We start from the raw sequence: 22,895 nt of genomic DNA on the forward strand, positions 1-22,895 counted from the left end.
AGCAGAGCAGAGTGCTGCTCCCAATAAAACCAAGGAAATAGTGGAAAGTGATGTACTGATACAAGGCAAAGCTACCGCTATCGTTGAACCTCAACCGGTTGAGCAACGTCAGTCTGAGAGAAAGAGGAAGTCCCTTGCCAGACTGAGGTCGAAATTCTCCGGTCTCGCACACCCGACTACTGCTGTCAGCAAGAGCGGAGAATTTGCCGCTCAGCCAGATCACGCTTCACAGCAGCAGGACTGGGGAATCCCAGCCAAGGGCAAGGTCAGAGAATCCGCCTGACTTTCTGATAAACTGTGTCAAAAATGTTCATTACTATTTGTTTTGAAATGTTTTAAAAATTGTATAATTTATCAATGTACTGTGTAATAAGGAACTTAAAGGGAGAGGGATATAATAGTCGGCCCCTTTAAGGACCAGGCAATCCAACCGGCCAATGGGGAATGAGCGTGGCGATCTCGGAGCCAAGTGTGGGATTAATCTTAGAGCGAAGAATGAACACATGAACTGTCGCACCCTGTACATAATTGTAAATAGTAATAAACCTGTCGTTGTTGTTACCTAACTGGTGGTTGTCCAATTATTGCATTTACTACAGATAGGTTAAGTGCATGGGCAAATACTTGCCAGACAAAGCTCAACTGACCCTTAATTATTTCTTCGCATATGGGAGTGGGTGGGTTGCCGATTTTGGTGCCTGTCCACTCCCTGTATACTGGGGGACAGCTCGACGGTGGAATAGATGGTGGTGGACCAGTGTGCCCCTGTTGACAACACAATCATTATGGGGAGCTGTAAATTCCAGCCCAAAGTTTGTGAACATTTAGGAAGTGTGAACACAGCGTACAGAATACTTCAGTAGTACAGCGTACAGAATACTTCTGTAGTCTCTGTCTACAGAATACTCCAGTAGACAGAGACTACTAAAAATCAGTGAAGTACTGTGAGAAAATGTGAGGTTGTCCATTTTTACAGGAATATTAGAAATATTATTTAAACGTTACAGACTGCAGAATTCTGCAGTAAAGAGGGATCTGGGTGTCTTTCTACATGAAGCTCAAGAAGTTAGCATGTAGGTACAGCAAGTAATTAGGAATGCAAAAAGAATGTTAGTCTTTATTGTAAGTGGGATGAAGTATAAAAGTAGGGAAGTCTTGCTGCAGTGCATTACTGAGATCACACCCAGAATATTGTTCACAGTTTTGGTCTCTGTATTTAAGCAGGGATATACCCTCATTGGAAGCAGTTCAGAAAAGGGGGATTGACAGGATAGATACTGAGAGGATTTTTCTCCAGTTGGAGAATCTAGAACTAGGAGGCAGCTTGAAAATAAGAGGTCTCTGATTTGAGATAAAGACAACATTTCTTCTCTCAAGAGGACTGTTGGTCTTTAGAATTCTCTACCCCAGGGAGGGCTGAGTTAGTGAGTTGGACAGATTACTGCCTACAAGGGAATCAAGGGTGTTGGTTGGGGGGTGTACGGGGGTGGATACTGGGCAGGCAGGAAAGTGGAGTTAAGGTCATAATTAGATAAGCAGAGCAGATGGGCTGAATGGCCTACTCCTGCTCCTATTTCTTATGATCTTGCAGATCAGGCTCAATGACTTGTGAATAAATTATGCATTTCTCGCTGCATTACATACATATATACACACATATAAATGAAACTCTGATGAAGGATCATCCCTCTGTAATGTAAACTCTGTTTCTCTCTCTACAGATGCTGCTAGACCTTCTGAATATTTCCAACATTTCCTTTTATGCCATGTTTCCTTTGAGTCTTATTCTTTCCTTCTCCAACCAAAACACATTTATTTCTGAGTATCTCGTCATAACTTCAAACTCTAATTCCTGGAGCCGTTCTTGTTGCTTTGCTCTGAACTGTCTCTAACATACAAAAAAAAGGAAGACTTGCATTTACATAGCACTTGTCATGACGGCTGAATGTCTCAAAGCATTTTACAGTGAAATACTGTGGAAGCGTAATCGCTGTTGCGAGGTAGGAAATGAGAAAAACTGTTTTCAAAATGGTTCAGTGACTCCAAAATGGATAGATGAGGAGATTTTAGGACAGGTGACCAAAGGTTTGGTCAGAGTTAGATTTTAAGGAATGCCTGAAAAGGAAGAGGGAGAGAGAACATAGATACTTATGTATCTAACACATGAAAATAATGTGAAGGATGTTAACTAAGCCATTTTTAAGTACCACCCCAACTAAAAATTTGGTCGAAACTGATTAGTGCAGTGATACCATGCTATGGGCAGCAACAACAGGAAAAGTGTGAGACTTCCACCCCTCACTCGGAGGTCCCACATTCAGGAGCTGCAGGATGTGCCTGCAGTCCCAGCAGCACAGAGCCCAGAAGTGGCCGCAGTTGGGACTGCAGGCAAGCTCAGGGTTAAGGCCCCAATGGATCCCAGACTCAACGAAGTCTGGGCCATTCGGCAGGGAGGGGTTGGGCATCTTAGGGGTGGGGGCTTGTGGATTTTGCAGTACAGGCAGGGAAGAAGGAAGGGGAGCTACTATCTTTGGGAGGTGTTCCCAATGTGCAAAAGGCACCCCTTCAAAGAGAGTACACCCCCTTCCTTCCAAAGCGAGTACACCTCTTCCTTCCAAAGAGAGTACACCCCTTTCCTTCCAAACAGAGTACATCCCCTTCCTTCCAAACAGAGTAGATATCCTTCATTCCAAACAGAGTACACCCCCTTCCTCCCAAACAGAGTACACCCCCTTCCTCCCAAACAGAGTACACCCGCTTCCTTCCAAACAGAGTACACCCCCTTCCTTCCTATTCTTTTCAAAATAATTTTGAAAGAACCAGTTGCACACTCCTAACTGCTTGCTCTGGCCAACCCTGGTGTGAGCAGCATGATATTGCAAGCAAACTCAACTGACCCTTAATGATTTCTTTACATACGGTAGGTGCATTGCCAATTTTGATGCCTGTCCACTGCCTGTATACTGGGGGACAGTTTGAGGATGGCTGGGATGGTGGTGGACTAGCGTGCCCCTGTTGACAACACAATCATAAGGGGGAGATGTAAAACCCATGTGCTGTGAACACAGCATACTGAATACTTTAGTAGACAGAGACTACTAAAAATCAACTTTTAAAAAAAAGGCAGAATACATAAAATCCTATGGATATACCCAAGAAGCAGGATACTGATATGAACTGTGAGCCATTTGTCTAGGAAATGTACTATTCTTAAGTTACTGGATTTCAGTTAGTGCAACTGTTGAGTCTGTCCTGTCAGAATTGAAAATTGTGCTGGCATATTTTTGACAATCGATTTTACTTTCGTTCAGATACATAAAATGTTTATGCCGCATTCCACTTTAAAGAAATTATTCCTTACAATGATCGTCTAGAGTGCCAATCACAACTGTGCAACTATCTTTTAGCAAGTCTTCCATCATACATGAACTGAAAGGTACGAATCCAACTCTTCCATGAATATTATATTTTGAAATCAAGTTTATTTTTTGAAAGTCCTGCCTCTATTATTCACTGGTTCACATCATAAATTCACTGCTAAAAGAATTGAACTGTTTTATCTTTATGAACCTAGGTGATTGAAAATGACTGTCAGCTAATCTTCAAGCAACAGAAACCTCACTGACTTTTTTCTCCCCTTTTATATTCCAGGGTTTCTGAGGCTAATAGTAGATCACAACTGCCACCCTGCCTGAAAACAGCTAATTCAGCACAAATCGAGACTCCAGCTTAAGAAATTCTGACCTGTTTCTGCATTATTCAAGTAAAAGTTCAATCATAGGGCAGGATATGGCTTTCTATTTCAGGTTTATTAATTGAAATCATTTTATGAATCCTGAGCACCATTTGCAATCTCGTACACCTCTACTATCCAAAAACTTTAGTTTTTCAACTGTCTTCAGAGGACAAGAATGATTTGATAAATCCTCCCCTCTTTCTCCCAGAGACACTTCCCACCCTATGTGAATTTTAACACTCTAAAGGTACTACATTACCTCTTGAATCAACCCGTGCAACAAAGATTTATTGTTTATGGATGGCACGGTAGCACAGTGGTTAGCACTGCTGCCTCACAAAGCCAGGGCTCTGGGTTCAATTCCCGGCTTGGGTCACTGTCTGTGTGGAGTTTGCACGTTCTCCCCGTGCCTGCATGGGTTTCCTCTGGGTGCTCCAGTTTCCTCCCACAGTCCGAAAGATGCGCTGGTTAGGTGCATTGGCCATGCTGAATTCTCCCTCAGTGTACCCGAACAGGCGCCAGAGTGTGGCGACTAGGGGATTTTCACAGTAATCTAAGTCTACCTGTGACACTAAGAAATAAAAAGAACGTTCTCATCAATATGCTGCCTCTTTGACATCTTCCACATACACACCAGCTTCCATTGAGTACACTGATGACACGCAGCTCGATTCCACTCCCACTCACAACTCCTCTGCTACCATTAATTTGTCACACATTTTGTCCAACATCTAATAATTGATGAGCAGAAAATTCCTCTAAACACCGGGAGGGAAATTGTTGGAAATTTCACACCAGCGGATCTTCCGGTCCCATCGAAGGCACACGTGTGTTTCCCAGTGCCAAGGGCGCATTCAACAGGAAACCCCATTGATAACGGCGGACCAGAAGATCTCACCGTGGCTAATAGCAGGCTGCCTCTACCAGCACAAAACACGCAGCGCATTGCACAGAAAATCCTGCCCAATAATGTTTGACTCCACCATGAACTCCATTCCTTAATCATTAAATCATAGAATTATAGAATCCCTCAATGCATTTGGCCCATCGAGTCTGCACCAAATCTCTGACAGAGCATCTTACACAGGCCCTCTGTGCCATCCTATCCATGTAACCCCACTTAAATACCATGGCTAATCCTGTCTAACCGACACATCTTTGGACACAAAGGGATAATTTAGCTTGTCCAATCCAACTAACCTGCACATCTTTGGACTGTGGGAAGAAACTGGAGCACCCAGAGAAAACCTACGCAGACACAGGGAGAATGTGCAAAATCCACACAGTCACCCGAAGCCAGAATCGAATCCCCGCAGCTGTGAGGCAGCAGTGCTAACCACTGTGTCACCATGCCACCCTTAAACAATGACTCAAGCCCTCTGGCACTTGCTGAGGCTGAACCAGGCTGTTCACAACCTTGTTGTCCTATTTGAACCAAGCTGAGCTTCTGACCATATATCCATTCCAGCCTATTTTCACCTCTGTAACATCACCAGCCTCCACCTTACCTCAGTTCATCTGCTGTTAAAACCCTCATCCAAGCCTTTGTTACCTATAGGCCCAAATATTTCAGAGTTCTCTTAACCCACCTTCTACTTCCACCTTCCATAAAATTAAGCTCATCCAGAACTTTGCTACCTATCTCACATCAAGTCCCGTCTGCCCAACATCCCTATGAGCCGTGAGTAAATGGGATGAGGTGGGAGGTCAGGTGTTTTACACATGTCGGTACAAACTCAATGGGCCGAAGGACCTCTTCTGCACTGTATAGTTATATGATTCTGAGTCCCACAGGTCCTTATTAACTCTCAGTCTGCCAACACCCTGATTTTCAAATTCTCATCCTTGCTTTCAAATCCCTCCCTGGTCTTGCCGCTCTCCACCATGTCACCTCTTCCAGCCTGACAATCCTCTGAGATGTTGTAGCAAGTTCAGTTCTGACCTCCTATTCATCCATGATGTCAATTGCTGCACGAAAGGTGACCTTGCCTTCAACTGCCCAGGACCCTCCCTGCATCCCTCTACCTCCCTCATTCAACATGTAATTCAAAACCTATTGACCAAACTTTTGACCACCTGCCCTAACATCTCCTTCTGTGACTTGGTGTCAAATTGTGTTGGATAACTTTAATGCACCTTGCGGCATTCTGCTATGTTAAAGGAGCCAAAAAAATACAAGCTGTTGCTATGTTTGAGACATACAACAAAACAAATAATCATCGTGCCAAACTGGGCCTTGACAAAAAAAGTTTTATTTTATTTTTTACTCCATTCTTAAAGCCAATGCTCAGAATAGACCAGGCAAATCCGAATCCATTCTTCGCGTGCTCCAAAAACCAAATTCAAAATCCAATTGAATCCAATTCATGGTCCCCCCAAAGGAGACCAACAAAAACCAAGCTGACAAGATGAGGCATTGCACCCCATCTTGGGTTTGATCTGACGCTTGACCTTAGCCAAAAGGCCAAAAAAAAAGTTATCACGAGAGAATGCATAATATCATTCAATTGAATTCCTCATTCTGTTTCTGAACTCGAACTAGATTTTCTTCCATTCCTGTCTTTGTTCGATCTCTACTTTCTCAGGAGGCTAAGAAAATTTGACATGTCTGCTATGACTCTCACCAACCTTTACAGATGCACCATAAAAAGCATTATTTCTGGTTGTATCACAGCTTGGTATGGCTTCTGCTCTGTCCAAGACTGCAAGAAACTACAAAGGGTTGTGAACAAAGCCCAGTCCATCACGCAAACCAGCCTCCCATCCATTGACTGTGTCTACACTTCCCGCTGCCTCGGAAAAGCAGCCAGCATAATCAAGGACCCCATGTACCTTGGACATGCCCTCTCCCACCTTCTTCTGTCAGGAAAAATATACAAAAGTCTGAGGTCACGTATCAACTGACTCAATTCGATTTGATTTATTATTGTCACATGTATTAGTATACCGTGAAAGTATTGTTTCTTGCACGCTATACAGACAAAACATACCATTCATAGAGAAGGAAAGGAGAGAGTACAGAATGCAGTGTTGCAATCATATCTAGGGTGTAGAGAAAGCTCAACTTAGTGCAAGGTAGGGCCAGTCAAAAGTCTGACGGCAGCAGGGAAGAAGCTGTTCTTGAGCCAGTTGGTACGTGACCTCAGACTTTTGTATCTTTTTCCCGATGGAAGATGGATGAAGAGAGAATGCCCGGGGTGCGTGGGGTCCTTATTTATGCTGACAGCTTTGCCGAGGCAGCAGGAAGTGTAGGCAGAGTCAATGGATGGGAGGCTGGATTGCGTGATGGATTGGGCTATATTCATGACCTTTTGTAGTTTCTTGCGGTCTTGAGCAGAGCAGGAGCCATACCAAGCTGTGATACAACCAGAAAGAATGCTTTCTATGGTGCGTCTGTAAAAGGTGGTGAGAGTCGTAGCTGACATGCCAAATTTCCTCAGTCTTCTGAGAAAGTAGAGGCATTGGTGGACTTTCTTAGCTATAGTATCGGCGTAGGGGACCAGGACAGGTTGCTGGTGATCTGGACACCTTAAAACCTTGAAGCTCTCAACCATTTCTACTTCATCCCCATTGATGTAGACAGGGGCATGTTCTCCACTACGCTTCCTGAAGTCAATGACAATCTCCTTTGTTTTGTTGACATTGAGGGAGAGATTATTGTCATTGCACCAGTTCACCAGATTCTCTATCTCATTCCTGTAATCTGTCTCGTCGTTGTTTGAGATTCGACCCACTATGGTGGTGTCATCAGCAAACTTGAAAATCGAGTTGGGGGAAATTTGGCCACACAGTCATAGGTGTATAAGGAGTATAGTAAGGGGCTGAGAACACAGCCTTATGGGGCACCAGTGTTGAGGGTGATTGTGGAGGAGGTGTTGCTTATCCTTACTGATTGTGGTCTATGGGTTAGGAAGTTCAGGATCCAATCACAGAAGGAGGAGCCAAGGCCCAGACCATGGAGTTTTGATATGAGTTTCGTAGGAATAATGGTGTTGAAGGCTGAGCCGTAGTCAATAAATAGGAGTCTGACATAGGTGTCCTTGATATCTAGGTGTTCCAGGGTTGAATGCATGGCCAGGAAGATGGCATCCGCTGTGGACCTGTTGCAGTGGTAGGCGAACTGTAGTGGATCCAGGCAGTCTGGGAGGGTGGAATTGATTCGTGCCATAACTAAGAACAGCTTCTTCCCTGCTGCCGTCAGACTTTTGAATGGACCAACCTCATATTTAGTTCGACACACCCCAGCCAAGAATTTAACACTACATTCTTCACCCTCTTGTTTCCTTCTCTATGAAGAATGTGCTTTGTCTATATAGCATGCAAGAAACAATGCTTTTCACTGTATGCTAATCATAGAATGCGAGAATCCCTACATGTGCAGAAGGAGGCCATTGGGCCCATCGAGTCTGCACGGACAACAATCCCACCCCAGGCCCTATCCCCGTAACCCCAAACATTTGCCCCACTAATCCCTCTAACCTACGCAACCTACGGGCAATTTAGCATGGCAAATCAACCGAACCGGCACATCTTTGGACTGTGGAAGGAAACTGGAGCAACCGGAGGAAACCCACGCAGATACGGGGAGAATGTGCAAACTCTGCACGGACAGTGACAATATATGTGACAATAATAAATCAAATCAAATTCAAATTCAAAACTTGAGAACAAAAGTCGATGCAGGGCAGTCCCTGTGAGTTGCAAAGCCGGCAGACCCGATTCGGAATTCGATTTAATTCTGCACCGTCTCTGGTCCCTTTGAAATATCTGCTTCTGGGGCAATGGGAGGCACGCAGTGGTGTCTCTTTAAAGGTTTGGCGTCCACGTGAGAGTTATGTTTTCTATTCAGCTCACCGTGCTGTTGACAAACGCCCAGCCCAGTGCCTGTGCTGTGCAGCCCGCTCTGCAGTTCCAGCGATGGTTAAGGGATGCTGCTTAATTCAACGTCAGATCAAGTTTGATCAATATTCCCCCGCCGCTCCAATTGGAGGCGCACGTTCACATCCCCGCCTCACTTTCACCACCATCTTTGCCACTGTGAAATAGTCCTATTTTCCTCTGGCAGAATATTTTATCCTCGCTCTGCTCGTAACTGAAACGTTTTTGAAGAGAGGGAGAAGGAAAGAGGGGGGAAGAGTGGGATTTATATCCAGAGCGGTGCACTTGCCTTTTGCCAAGTCGGCTTGGAGGATTTGAAATCAGACAGAAAATGGGACAAATCTTTCTGCAGCCTGTCTTCCTAATATTCAACGTGCTTTTTGGTGTAGCCTTGGGTGCTTTTCCCAGCAATGTCCAAATAGGTAAGCCACCCCTGTGTTCTGGTACATAATTGGTATGTAGAAGTTCACACCGCAAGATCAGCTGAATTTTCAAATTGAAATGTATCAAAAATAAAGCAAGTCGTCTGTAATTGATACTGTTTAAAGGGGATTTGCCTTAATCCCGAAAGAAAGTTAAACTGCTTTCTGTCGGGGTTGCGTTTAATCACATTGAGATAGATGTTGGCTAAAACATTCTGATCTGGGGTAGCCTCTCTCTGTGCCGCTGCTTGTTCTGTGGGGCAGCGAGTGAGGGACGGGAGGACGATGCGGCACCAGTCGATGTGATGTCTCTCTCTATCTCTCTTTTCAATCCTGTACAGGGGGACTCTTCGCAAGAAGTACAGATCAGGAAAATAGCGCCTTCCGATTCGGAATTTATCTTCACAATACAAACCCTAACATCTCAGAAGCTCCTTTTGCACTCACCCCTCATGTCGATAACCTGGAGTCTTCCAACAGTTTCTCAGTGACCAATGCTTGTAAGTACAGTTTGTTTTTCCCAAACAGCTCTCTGTTTATTTGGACTAAAAGCGCTGAAATTAAACAAAAATCAAACCTTCAGAGAAGTTAATGAAGCCAGCCTGCTGGTACTATGGAAGAAGGGAACTCATTAAAAACCACATCACTAATTTTCGCCAGATATTTACTTCACACACAGTTTCTGGCATCTTGTAACATACCAACCAACATCAGAGACCTATTCAGCTCGATAGTAGAGAGATATTAAAGGGGCACAGTTCTGCCCGTGTGTGCATGACAGGTGCAGTGGGTCTAAATCCGTTTTTTTTGTAGGTGTTCCTGTCTATTGCTGAAACTTTTGTATTCTGCAGAAATCTATAGTTTGTGATATTCGGCAGGGTGTCGGGGTGTCTTAGTTAACATATCACGGAGTTATTTGTGTGTGTGTGTAGTTTGGGTCCATACTGCTGGCTCCACTGAAGACATTTGCGATGAAAAATGACTGGGCTACGTTTGCAGATTCTCTCCGCCACGTCCCCTTTTATTTTTACCAGACTCTGCAGTTGTTGCAAGGTCCTGGCTCATTAGTAAGCAGATCTCGAAGCACTTTGTTGCGCTGTATTTTGGAAATAAGCGCTGCCCATCGCTTCGCTCCTTTACCTCAAATGCTTTGGAGATGTAACCTGTGTGTGTGTGTGGTTTAAAAAATATCAACCTCTGGGTCAGCGGGAATAACATTTGATGTGGCAGCGTTCCTGTCAGTTACATCTCTTGCCATTCCAGGCGTGTTGACCCTCCCCGCTACAGGACGGAGAGAGAGGCTTTCAGTATAAATCCTAATTAATCTCTCAATCTAACCATCCACCGGGTTATTCGAGTTCCATTCATTTCCATCCTGCTCTTGTAAGTGTCCCACCAGTTCCAGATGCTGCTTTCTTTTTTAGAACATTTATTTCCAGAGATTGCTCCGGGATATGGGGAAATCCTTAAGTGACCTTTTCCTGCTTTAATTGGATCCATCTCCCTGTATTTCAGCGCCACACTGACGCCTCTGACAGTAAACAGCAAACACTCCGGGATCACATTTTCCAGCAATGCCAATCTCAAAGTTTTTTTTCCTTTTCCTTACACGCGAAATCTTTCCTCTCCGTTCCCTATCCACCTTCCTCATTTCTTTCCAGCCCATCCTATCCCTCCTCTCCCTATCCCTCCCTTCCCCATCCCTCCCTTCCCCTCCCCATCCCTCCCTCCTCCCGTCCTCATCCCTCCCTCCCCCAATCCCCCATCCCTCCCTCCCTCCTCCCCATCCCTCTCCCTCTTTCCCCCTCCCTCTCTCTCTCCCCCTCCCCCTCTACCCCCTCCCTCTCTCTCCCCTTCCTCCCTTTGCTTTGCCCACTAAGGAATGTCAGGCGAATTTCCTTCAGGGACCACAGGGGCTGAATATGTATGTGTATCTGACTTTAGAAAGTCACATTTGTATTCAGTAATGAAGGGTTCACGGGGGGAGATACACAGTGCACACACAGACACACACACACACTGCGGGAGAACATTTCAGCCAGCCAGTCAGTGCCTGGATGATTCATTTAGACCCTGCGAGGAGTCGGCAATAGGGTTCTGATGCGAAGTTGCTGTTTCATGCGCCAAATCTGAAGTTCGCAACATCGCTGAATGTTCAGCAAGTGCCACAGCATTGCGAGGCGTGAAGTGCGATTCGTCCCATTTAAGACAAATGTGTGAAGCGGACGCCTTGCAAACCTCAAGCCATCTCAGTGGCTGGAGACCGAGGCAGAATTCCGCCGCTTATGTTTTCGGGATAAGATGAGTTGACACTGAAGCTGTCACCGTTCGGTTCTGTTCCCAAAGGTCTTCGAGCACCAAGGCCCCCCTCCTTCTCCCTCTTGACACAGCGGCTGCCGAGCCTTTTCATTGCAGATTTCCAGCATCTGCAGCATTTTGCTTTCTGTACAAGTGTCCACTCCACTCTTGTGGGATATCCAAGTATAACCACCCCCTACCCCCACCCCCCCAGGAGAAAAACCATGTACTACTGAATAGATGTCAGTGTCAAGCAGCGAGCTCATCTGATACAGAACTGAATCATTGCAAAATATTGGAAGAATGATGATCAAGATGGAATGAAAAGCGGTGGGGCGTTTTTCTCTCCCTTTCTCTTCGTTGCACGGTCGATAAAACCTTGCAAATATTGACAAGAGAGAGAGATAGAGACACTATCTCGGCATCTGCAAAAGAAAACTATAAGGCAACAAATCACCGCAGAGACTGCTGTAGTCTGTAAATAAATCAACTTGTAGAAGGCCAGAATCTGCTTCTTATTCCTACCATTCAAAAATATGTTTTTCAGAATTGCTAGAACGAGATAACAGGGAAATTGTGTCAAATATGCCTCCATGAATGCAGAAATCACTCCCTACATGAATGCAGGAGAACATTGTCCCAGTCTTTCGGGAATGGAGGGGGTTAAGTGTGTCAAATTGCAATTATTTAACAATTGGGTGTATGTAGTAATGTAATTGGGACGATCTATTGGGGAAATTGTTTATTCTTGCACTGTAAAAGGGGCGATTATATATGTTGAGATTGTAAATGGGGCCCTGGGATTTAGGACACTTTACCCTTTCCCAGGGCACTCTGCTGATTTGCAGTTTGCAAGTGGGAGATTTCACTACTGACATCCCGTGCAAATGAAATCACCTTGACATAGAAATGAACAGAGGAACCAGATGACCCAGAACACCAGCAACCCGCAAGGACTCCTCCTGGCAGGCACTCGCCAGCCTGAGCATTCGTGTCTCCCGTGGCAATGCTTATTTCCACTCCACGCACACGTCAATTTTTGGGCAGCATAATGTCCGTGGAGGAGGGGGGAGATTTGGGAATGCAGGTCTCCACATCATAACATGCAGAGACCGTTCTAACGCGCGAAAAACGAGGTGCCTCTCCCTCACTGAGGCCGAGCATGGACACTCTTGCAATCGGAAGCTGCTTCATTTTTGCCTCTTTGTCTCTGCTTTAGCAACAAAGTTGCTCATTTCTCATTCTGTCACTTAACTAATGGTGTGAAACCTGGTTCCCTGGGCTGTGCAATCGCCTCCCTATTCTCCGGTGCTCAGTGGGGAAATATTCTGCCGCTGCATCTCTGACTGGGATTCTTTTCCACACACCATCTACTTTCAACAGAATGTATTTATATAGAGGGAGGTGTATAATCCCTCCCCTACTTGTAGATCCTGCTGACAAAATGGGCAGCATTTATTAAGATATGACTATGACTAACACTACACTTAGCTATGACTGTAACCCTACATTCTGCACCCTCACCTTTCCTTCTCTATGAATGGTATGCTTTGTATAGCACGCCAGAAACAATACTTTTCACTGTATGCTAATACATGTGACCCCCCCCCAGTGATAAATCAAAATAAATCAAATTAAAAGATGCTGAGTTCACACTGATTAATTTCCTACATCACTTCTTAACTCTTATCAAATTTTATAAATGACTACCAATTTCAGACTACAAGGACATATAATGGTGCCAGAGATATAATTCAGTACTTAATTCAAAATTTGAAACCCACGACACGTAATGGATCAAGTAATTAATGGTTAGCTGGCAATTTCCTACTTTTAGCATTAATTAGATTCATTCGGTATCTATTTACTATTCGAGTACATCCTATCAGAGAAAACTAAAGGATTAAAAATCTAGTTCCAGATATTAACAGCCATGAAAACATGCATTTGACAATCACGGTCGCATAAGCAAGGACTTTTAATCTTTTCCTCAGTCGCTTATGTAGAGTGCAGTAGGTCACGTTTTGACAATCATTACATTTTCCCTTCAGCATGAAGTGGACAAAAACACAGATATCGATTGTGTGACAGCTACAGAACACCATCAACGTGATGAGGCTGAGTGGGGAGTGATAGCAAAGAAGACTGAGCTCCTCTCTTTGCACTACAGGCATATTAAGGCCAACCCTAAAACAATTGCAGACCTATCAACTCCCACTCTGGAGTGAGGCTCATTCATTTTGGTTAAAAATGAGACTGGTTTTGAATCAGTTCACTCTCAAGCAATTGCAGCATACTGTGCTTAAACACCTTGCACTTGGCCTTTCTGAATACATTTCCCTCTTAACATTTGCCTGGTGTTGACAGTGTCTGCCATTATTGCCATTTTACTGAGGCCCTTCTGTTGCCAATGTCTGAATAAATCAGACTCAAGTTTATTTTTATAGATGTTTTGGGGACATTTTGTAATTCCCTTGATTTTTCTTGTATGAAGCCACCAACTAATAATAATGCTTTTCAGCAAATGTTATCTCTTCAGCTTACTATCTTATGCAAATAATTTGATTCTAAATTCTAGTGATTTGTATGTCAGAGTATGTGAGATAATTAAATTCATAACTTTTATCATTAATATTAAACTATCATTTTTGATTTATTTTATCTTAAATATAATTAAAATTAGTCTGTCTATCAGTTGAACAAATCAGATAGTAAACGGGTGTTAATGTAGTGCATTATTTCCCCAATTGTAAATATTCAGAGCTGATATTACTATTCTCAAATATGTAAAGGCAAAATACTGCGGATGCTGGAATCTGAAACAAATACAGAAAGTGCTGGAAAATCTCAGCAGGTCTGACAGCATCTGTGGAGAGAGTGTCAATGTTTGGAGTCTGGATGATGTTCCATTATTATATTAATTGTCATAGTATTCTCAATATTGTATCGAATATTAGTATTCTTAAGTTCACTATAAAAATATATTTTAGTGTTTGATTTTTTTTCTGTTAATACTTAATATAGCATATTATTGAAAATTAGACCTAGTGAAAGCTAAGAATCAATTGGCAGTTTACCAAGCTCTTAGTGATTACCAAAAAAAATGACACAGTAACAGCAGTGTTCACACATAAATGCATTATGCAGATAATAGCTCTGATTTTCTTCTGATTGTCCAGAGGTATAGATAACAATTTAAGTGAAGGTTCAGGAAGCACTTCAATCACCATTACGATCTGATGCTGAATTGCAATAAAAGCAAAGTATGAACTACTCGACTGATTTCTCTAACAGGTATAATGTTGGTCAGGAAAATTTGCTGAGATCAAAATAACACAATAGTAACTCAGTGCTGTTCAAGCCACTAGCACAATGGCAATGTGTAAGAATCAAATTCAGGGATAAGGCAAGGGTCACAACTTTTTTCAACTTAAAGCCATAGAGGCCCTGACATTACAGATCATCTTCAAAGTAAAAGGGTTAATTAAGTGAACTTCAACAGAGGTTGGTAGCGATGGTGCTTGAAGGATTTAACCTCCGAAGGCAGCAATTTTGCTTTTTGAGTCACTGTATAAACAAAGTCTGTGTTAGGGAATTAATGCTTTTCACATACTTGTCTATCTGACAAACGTGAGGAATATTAACTTAATAGCAACCTCTGCTGGAATTCATGCATTCACTTACTGAACTTTTTTTCAATCTGAATATAACACTGTCACGTTTCCTGGTAGTCAGAGCAGAGGGACGTACTCTTCTCAAGCCGAGCAATGTTTCCACATGGTACATAAATCTATCCTAATCATGTCAGTTCAATGTTTTCAAGTAATTATAATCATAAAAGCACCATGTGTTGTAACAATTCCAATTCACAGAGTGGGTGTGTGAGTAAACAACCAAGGAATCAGCTGCTCTGTGTGGATTATGAGTTCCACTTGTATTATTTCAGCCTGATTGCTTAGCCTTTGCTCCGGGATTTGTAAGTTTGCAGTCTTGCTCCTTCTGCCTCTCTGTCCCCTTTTTGAAGTCGGATAAATTTATCTTCTGATATTCTTTATCCATTCATCATCTGGTTGGCTGGCTGGCCAACCTTGAACAGGTGCATATCCCCTCAACAGCTTGAAAGCAATTAATCACATTTTATCATTCACAAGTTTTACCTTTTGTCACAGATTTAGCTCTGTTATCAATAGTACACATAGGAATGATCACTTCTCATCTTGAAAGTACTTAAAAACAAAAGTCTAACCTCAAAAATTCAGATCTTATTAGATGTATATCCATCTTTTTAAGTGCTTTATCTGACTCGAGTTCCTCTTGAAAATTAGGATACTAAAAATACACAATTGCCTTCTGTTTTTCAATTTATAAGGCATTTTTTCAATAAATTATTTTTAAAAATTATTTTTCACAAAAAGACAATTTTAATTACAAGCATGGTTTATAGAGCATAGCAGATGCTCATGCAAAGAGGACATGGTGGAGTTTCCATTAACTCAATGGGTAAGGGTAGTGTCTGACTGGACTAGTAAGTAATACAGATGAGAAAAATGCTAGCCTGATCTCGGTCGATAGTCAGTTAGCTAATACTAGCAGGAAAAATAGTGAGGCACTACAGATGGTTTTGGTGTCCCCAGGGGAGGAAAGAGATATATTAAATTTAACCTGGGTTCCTTGTTATTGAGTGAATAATGGTAGAAAGTCTACTTAAAAAGATGAATCAATGTAGAACAGGACCAGGTTTGGCTGTGATGCCATTCACACTTCCAATGGTCAAACATCCTCTCAACATTCACCATCTAAGCTCACTATTGAAGCAATGGGCACTTGGGCCAGGTACCCAAGAAAGGCCACCATTACCTGAAGAACTGAACACCAGAATGAGTGGCTAGCTTCAGTTGAGCAGAGGAAAATACCCATCCTAGAATGATTTATATGGTCGACAGCTGAATCTTTAATGGTGAAGTTTTGCTTCAATAACTTTATAATATTGTATTGTACCTTCAGCAAGCAATAGATGTCATCAGCCTGTGGGCAAGCTAGAAAACATCAGTGCATCCAGCAATGTGTCTGTAAACAGTCTGTTCTTGTGCAGTAATTTATCACTCAATGAACTGAGAAGTGTTTTGTTGGGATTTTTTCCAAATATTCTGAATGAATTCTGCTAGTCAAACTTCTGATTGCTTTCAAAGCTGAGCTCAGTGGAAATCACACTTGCATTCATAGATTGCCTTCTTCCAAATTAGTGTCACTTCAAAAATGTAAAAATCCATCCTGTTATTTTTCCAAACTTAAAAATATATGTCCTGAATCGAAGATTAATTACACACCATGCACTTAGCCATGTACAATGCTATTCCTTGGCCTGCCATCAATTGAATCATCAAAGATACTAATAAAGATAGAATTTAATTCAAAAATAATTCTGTATTGGGAAAAAAAATGCATTTGTCATTACTAGATGTTTTTAGTTTATATTGATATTTTGAGCTACGCTTACAGTTAAAGTTTGGAGTGGTACTTAGTCCTTTTTCTTCTCTGATGTCAAAACTATCTGGCACGGTGGCACAGTGGTTAGCACTGCTGCATCACAGCGCCAGGGACCGGGGTTCAATTCCAGCCTAGGGTGACTGTGCGGAGTCTGCACGTTCTCTCCGTGTCTGCGTGGGTTTCCTCCGGGTGTTCCAGTTTCCTCCCACAGTCCAAAAGATGTGCTGGTTAGGTGTATTGGCCATGCTAAATTCTCCCTCAGCATACCCGAACAGGTGCCAGAGTGTGGCAGCTAGGGGTTTTCACAGTAACTTCACTACTTGTGACGTAATAAATAACTAACTTTAAACTATCCCTCAAAACTAAAATTAACTTAAAGCTCAGATGAAATGCATGATTGGAATTAGGCGCATAGGCACAAGAAACATCCCGTTATATCCTGGAAGTAATTTCCAAGCACATCACAGCAATGTATTGAATATCTGAAACCTTTATAAAAAGATTAATAAGGACTTGCATTAATATATATTTTATCTATTAGAAACATCTCAAAGTGCTTTGCATACAGTGAAATACTTTTGACAATGTGTTTAATATCTTGTCTGAAGGATGATACCAATAAAATTGTATTCCTTCTGCACTGCAGTTGATTGTCATCTTTGATTGTCCGTGGTAGTTTAACATGAAAGTATATAATTTCCTCTTGTGAGACAGAATTTAATGTAGAGATGAACTACATCCCTAAACTGTACAGTAACTTGTATTTTGTTCGAATTCAATTAAGATTCAAGTTGTAAAATCTGGATTTTTGAGGATGCTTTACAAAGTAAGTTTTATTGATGTCACATTTTAAAATACTTTGATTTAAATAATCTAGATTCAAATAACAAATTCATGGTTTAAAGGAGCAAAAAATGGAAGTGAATGATCTGTGAAAAGCAGAAAGTGAATATTGAAAATCAAGATAATTTACAATCAAACATTACCTGTATGTTTTTGACTATGCTTGATAATAAAATGTCGAGCACTAAACTTCACATATTACTGCAAGTGTTGATCAATATCTTTAAGCAAATTAAATATGAAAGTAGTTTGATATCCATGGATTAATTTACAGTTTACACATAAGGCACTAACTTAAGTAGGTTCCCTATTTTTCCAAATTGTTTACTGTGACTGGTTGAAAAAATTGTTTCAGTCATCAAATTTCTTATAAAACATTTGGACTTGTATATCTTGTTTGTTGGGCTGGAGGTTCTTTACTCAGTCTATTACATATTTGTTTTTGGCTTCTATATTTCAAACTGTACTATAGATGAGACATTGTTCCTTTTGTCATAAAGAATACCAATATTTTAATTTCCTTGGGCAAATTTATAGTATGTTCAAGAACAGAAATTCTTGTACATTTTATTTTTGGTTTATCAGATGCCTTTGGGTGACTTTCCGCGACTTTGGAAGGAAGCACCGTAACACCATAATGCATTTTGTAGGCGAACATGAAAGCAGAAGAGAATCGCACCCACTTTTTTGGGCAAGCACCCATACGATATCTTACGACACTTAAAAAAAAAAGAACCCAAATGTGATTCTTGCCAGTAGGGGGAGTGGATAGAGTTTATAGATGCCTGGAAGGTGGCTGCAGACTGCTATAGGGAACTATTGTGCATGTACTCCAATCTCCCAGTACACTATGTACCAAAGTACACAGTGCACTGAGAATCTGTCACCCCCACCCCAGTCGATCGCCACCCCAGTGATCCCTGATGCACTGTACATAGTTCCTCATGCCCTGCCCCTTGGCACTGCTTGGTGCATGGTGGGCACTTCAGGGATGCACAGTGGGCACTTCCAGGGTGCTAGGCTGCCACTGCCAAAGGGACATTGACACGCCTGCCCCTGATCACTCAGCGAGGGGGGCTTCAATGGCCTCCAGTTCCACTGAGGAGGCCATCACATCTGGTCCCCTTTGTTGGGGACCATACGTGATCTTCACTGGTGATGACCTCCACCGGCGAGGCCGTTAAGGCAAGTGGGCCTGGACGATTGCGTCCTGGGCTCACTAATAATGTTTAAATTAGATAATAAATATTTAAATCAGCCTCAGGCTGGTAACGCTGGCGGTACTATTGTGAGAGGCGAGAATTGGGGCATGTATCTGCTTGTTGGCCTCTCATGCGATCTTACCGGCTTGCCATGCCAATCAACCGGCGTGACCAGCCGGTAAGGTCACTCCCTTTGACTTTAATTGCCAAGCAGTTAATTAAAGGAATGAAATAGTCGTGGTGACACAACAACTATAATAGTTATTAAACTGCTATGAGCTACCCTTGTAATAAGAAAAACAGTTTGGGATTGCTGTGCTAAAAAAAACCACAAGAAATATTCCTACAGCTTTTTACTTTTTCACGATCTACAGAAGTTATTTGGCCTGACTATCTTTACAAATTTGAGAAAATCTGAAATAATGTTTGTATCTAAATTGAGTGGCTTCCCTCTTCCCCTCAGGCATGTTGCCTCAAACAATTCTTTGCAACTATTATATCACATTAAGCTCAGATATGATTTTTGTGAACGCAGCTGGTTTTTAACACTGCGGCCCAAATGTTCCCGTCAAGCTAATGGAGAGAGTAATATGGTTCACCATTATTAACCTGCAAATGGTACAGCAACTCCAGGCAAAGAGGAGAAGTATACTTACCCTCAAATTGCCAAAGTTTGTTGATCAAATCATGCTGCAGTGCCATTGGCATCTCGTTGCCAGACTTACCATTGAAATATGTTAAATGGTGCAAGGTTACCATATTTGAAGGAGAGATATGAACTAAACTTGCCATAAAAATCTTGTCCATTCCAAACTAAGAACCCTTTTAATAATGTGATAGGTATTAATTATTGCAAAAAACAATATAACTATTGCAAGGAATGTGACTCCACACCTGCATGTTATTTGTGACTCAGTTAGTCACACTCTCCCCGCTGAATGACAAGGTTGTAGGTTCAAGTCCTTCTCCAGGACTTGAGCACAAAGATCAGCACTGAGGAAGTTATGCACTTTTGGAGATGGGATGAGATGTTAAACATGGGATGAGATGGAACAGATTCCATCCATGGTTGTATTTTGAACAAGAGCAAGGAGTTATCTCCGCACATTCTCCTCGTGTCTGCGTGGGTTTCCTCTGGGTGCTCCGGTTTCCTCCCACAGTCCAAAGATGTGCGGGTTAGGTTGATTGGCCATGCTAAAAATTGCCCCTTAGTGTCCTGGGATGCGTAGATTAGAGGGATTAGCGGGTAAAATATGTAGGGATATGGCGGTAGGGCCTGGGTGGGATTGTGGTCGGTGCAGACTCGATGGGCCGAATGGCCTCTTTCTGTGCTGTAGGGTTTCTATGATTTCTATGATGATGATTATCTGTAGTTAATATTTATCCCTCAAACAACATCATCTAAACAGATTATGTGGCCATTATCACATTGCCGTTCAGGGAACTTTCTGCGTGTAAATTGGCTGCCGTGTTTCCTACATTACTACAGCGATTACATTGGCTTGAAAGTGCTTTGTGATGTCCACTGGTTGTGGAAAACACCACTTAAATCCAAGGGCAAGTGTTTTCCCATGGTGGTTTTTCCTGCCCCACCACCAAACAAGTCAATGGGGAGCGCATCCTCCCACTCATGTCAGCTTTGCAGCCACTTAGAGAGTTAACTAGTTGAAGATGGGACTTCTGTGCCACGTTTAGTCCTGCCAACCAATCTGATTACCTGGAAAATCCATTGTTCCTCGCAACAGCAGCAGTGGCTAGCAGTGAGATTGTAAACAATCCTCAGATTCCCAGAGTCCATGGTGGGGAGAGGAGAAGGGAAGAGGACCTTGATGGAGAGACCAGAGGGGGAGAGAGAACCTTTTTGGGGCCAGACTTTGGGGAGCACTCAATTTTGAAAGGGGACCCCTGAGGCCAGAGAAAGGTTACCTACCTGGCTTCCTCCCCTACCCTGAACTCTTCCCATGATGTGGAGATGCCGGCGTTGGACTGGGGTAAGCACAGTAAGAAATCTCACAACACCAGGTTAAAGTCCAACAGGTTTATTTGGTAGCACAAGCCACAAACCTTCGGAGCACTGTGCCTTCAGGTGAGTGGGATTTCAGTTCACAAACAGGGCATATATAGACACAAACTCAATTTACAAGATAATGGTTGGAATGTGAGTCTTTACAGATAATCAAGTCTTAAAGGCACAGACAATGTGAGTGAAGAGAGGGTTAAGCACAGGTTAAAGAAATGTGTATTGTCTCCAGCCAGGATAGTTAGTGAGATTTTGCAAGCCCAGGCAAGTCGTGGGGGTTACAGATAGTGTGACATGAACCCAAGATCCCGGTTGAGGCCGTCCTCATGTGTGCAGAACTTGGCTATCAGTTTCTGCTCAGCGATTCTGCGTTGTCGTATGTCGTGAAGGCTGCCTTGGAGAACGCTTACTTGAAGATCAGAGGCTGAATGCCCGTGACTGTCAAAGTGTTCCCCAACAGGAAGAGAACTCCTGCCTGGTGATTGTCGAATGGTGTTCATTCATCCGTTGTCGTAGCGTCTGCATGGTCTCCCCAATGTACCATGCCTCGGGACATTCTTTCCTGCAGCGTATCAGGTTGACAACGTTGGCCGAGTTGCAAGAGTATGTACCATGTACCTGGTCGATGGTATTCTCATGTGAGGTGATGGCATCCGTGTCGATGATCCGGCAGGTCTTGCGTACTCTACACCAGCTTCCCCCACGACGATGGCGTTGCTGCAACTGCCTCAGTACTCAACGCCGACAACTGCCAATCTCCAGATGCAATTTTACAACTCATCCACTTCATCCTGGACCACAACGTCTTCACCTTCAACAACCAGTTCTTCATCCAGACACACGGAACAGCCATGTGGACCAAATTTGCACCTCAATATGCCACCACCTTCATGCACAGGTTCGAACAAGACCCCTTCACCGCACAGGACCGTCAACCAATGTTATACACTAGATACATCAATGAAATTTTGTTCCTTTGGACTCATGGCGAACAATCACTGAAACAACTATATGATGACATCAACAAGTTCCATCCCACCATCAGACTCACCATGGACTACTCTCCGGAATCGGTTGCATTCTTGGACACACACATCTCCATCAAGGATGGCCACCTAAACAATTCACTGTGCCGCAAGCCCACTTCTCCACTTCTCCAGCTTCCACCTTAAACACATTAAAGAAGCCATCCCCTACGGACGAGCCCTCCGTATACACAGGATCGGCTCAGATGAGGAGGATCGCAACAGACACCTCCAGACGCTGAAAAATGCCCTCAATTGTACAGGATATGGCGCTCGACTCATCGATCGACAGTTCTGACATGCCACAGCAAAAAACCGCACCGACCTCCTCAGAAGACAAACAAGGGACACGGCGGACAGAGTGCCTTTCGTCGTCCAGTACTTCCCCAGAGCAGAGAAGCTACGACATCTTCTCCGGAGCCTTCAACATGTCATCAATGAAGACGAACATCTCGCCAAGGCCATCCCCACACCCCACTTCTTGCCTTCAAACAACCGCACAACCTCAAACAGACCATTGTCCGCAGCAAACTACCCAGCCTTCAGGAGAACAGTGACCACGACACCACACAACCCTGCCACAGCAACCTCTGCAAAACGTGCCGGATCATCGACACAGATGCCATCATCTCACGTGAGAACACCATCCACCAGGTACACAGTACATACTCTTGCGACTCGGCCAACGTTGTCTACCTGATACGCTGCAGGAAAGGATGTCCCGAGGCATGGTACATTGGGGAGACCATGCAGACGCTATGACAACGGATGAATGAACACCGCTCGACAGTCATCAGGCAGGAGTGTTCTCTTCCTGTTGGGGAACACTTCAGCAGTCACGGGCATTCAGCCTCTGATCTTCGGGTAAGGGTTCTCCAAGGCGGCCTTCACGACTCATGACAACGCAGAATCGCTGAGCAGAAACTGATAGCCAAGTTCTGCACACATGAGAACGGCCTCAACCGGGATCTTGGGTTCATGCCA

The 22,895-nt window shown here is 43.2% G+C and overlaps 1 protein-coding gene across 1 annotated transcript in view; it reads left to right on the forward strand.

Moving 5' to 3' along the window:
* The first annotated feature begins 8,934 nt into the window (after positions 1-8,934).
* LOC144492349 (glutamate receptor 3-like) overlaps positions 8,935-22,895 on the forward strand; it is a 400,257-nt gene continuing 386,296 nt past the window's right edge. Inside the window, exons 1-2 of the mRNA XM_078210344.1 lie at positions 8,935-9,036; positions 9,378-9,536. Of these exons, the coding sequence (XP_078066470.1) occupies positions 8,946-9,036; positions 9,378-9,536 (250 nt within the window). The 5' untranslated portion in view covers positions 8,935-8,945. The remainder of the gene's footprint in view (positions 9,037-9,377; positions 9,537-22,895) is intronic.

Source organism: Mustelus asterias, chromosome 4 (genome assembly GCF_964213995.1).
Source record: "Mustelus asterias chromosome 4, sMusAst1.hap1.1, whole genome shotgun sequence".
NCBI classification, from domain to species: Eukaryota; Metazoa; Chordata; class Chondrichthyes; order Carcharhiniformes; family Triakidae; genus Mustelus; species Mustelus asterias.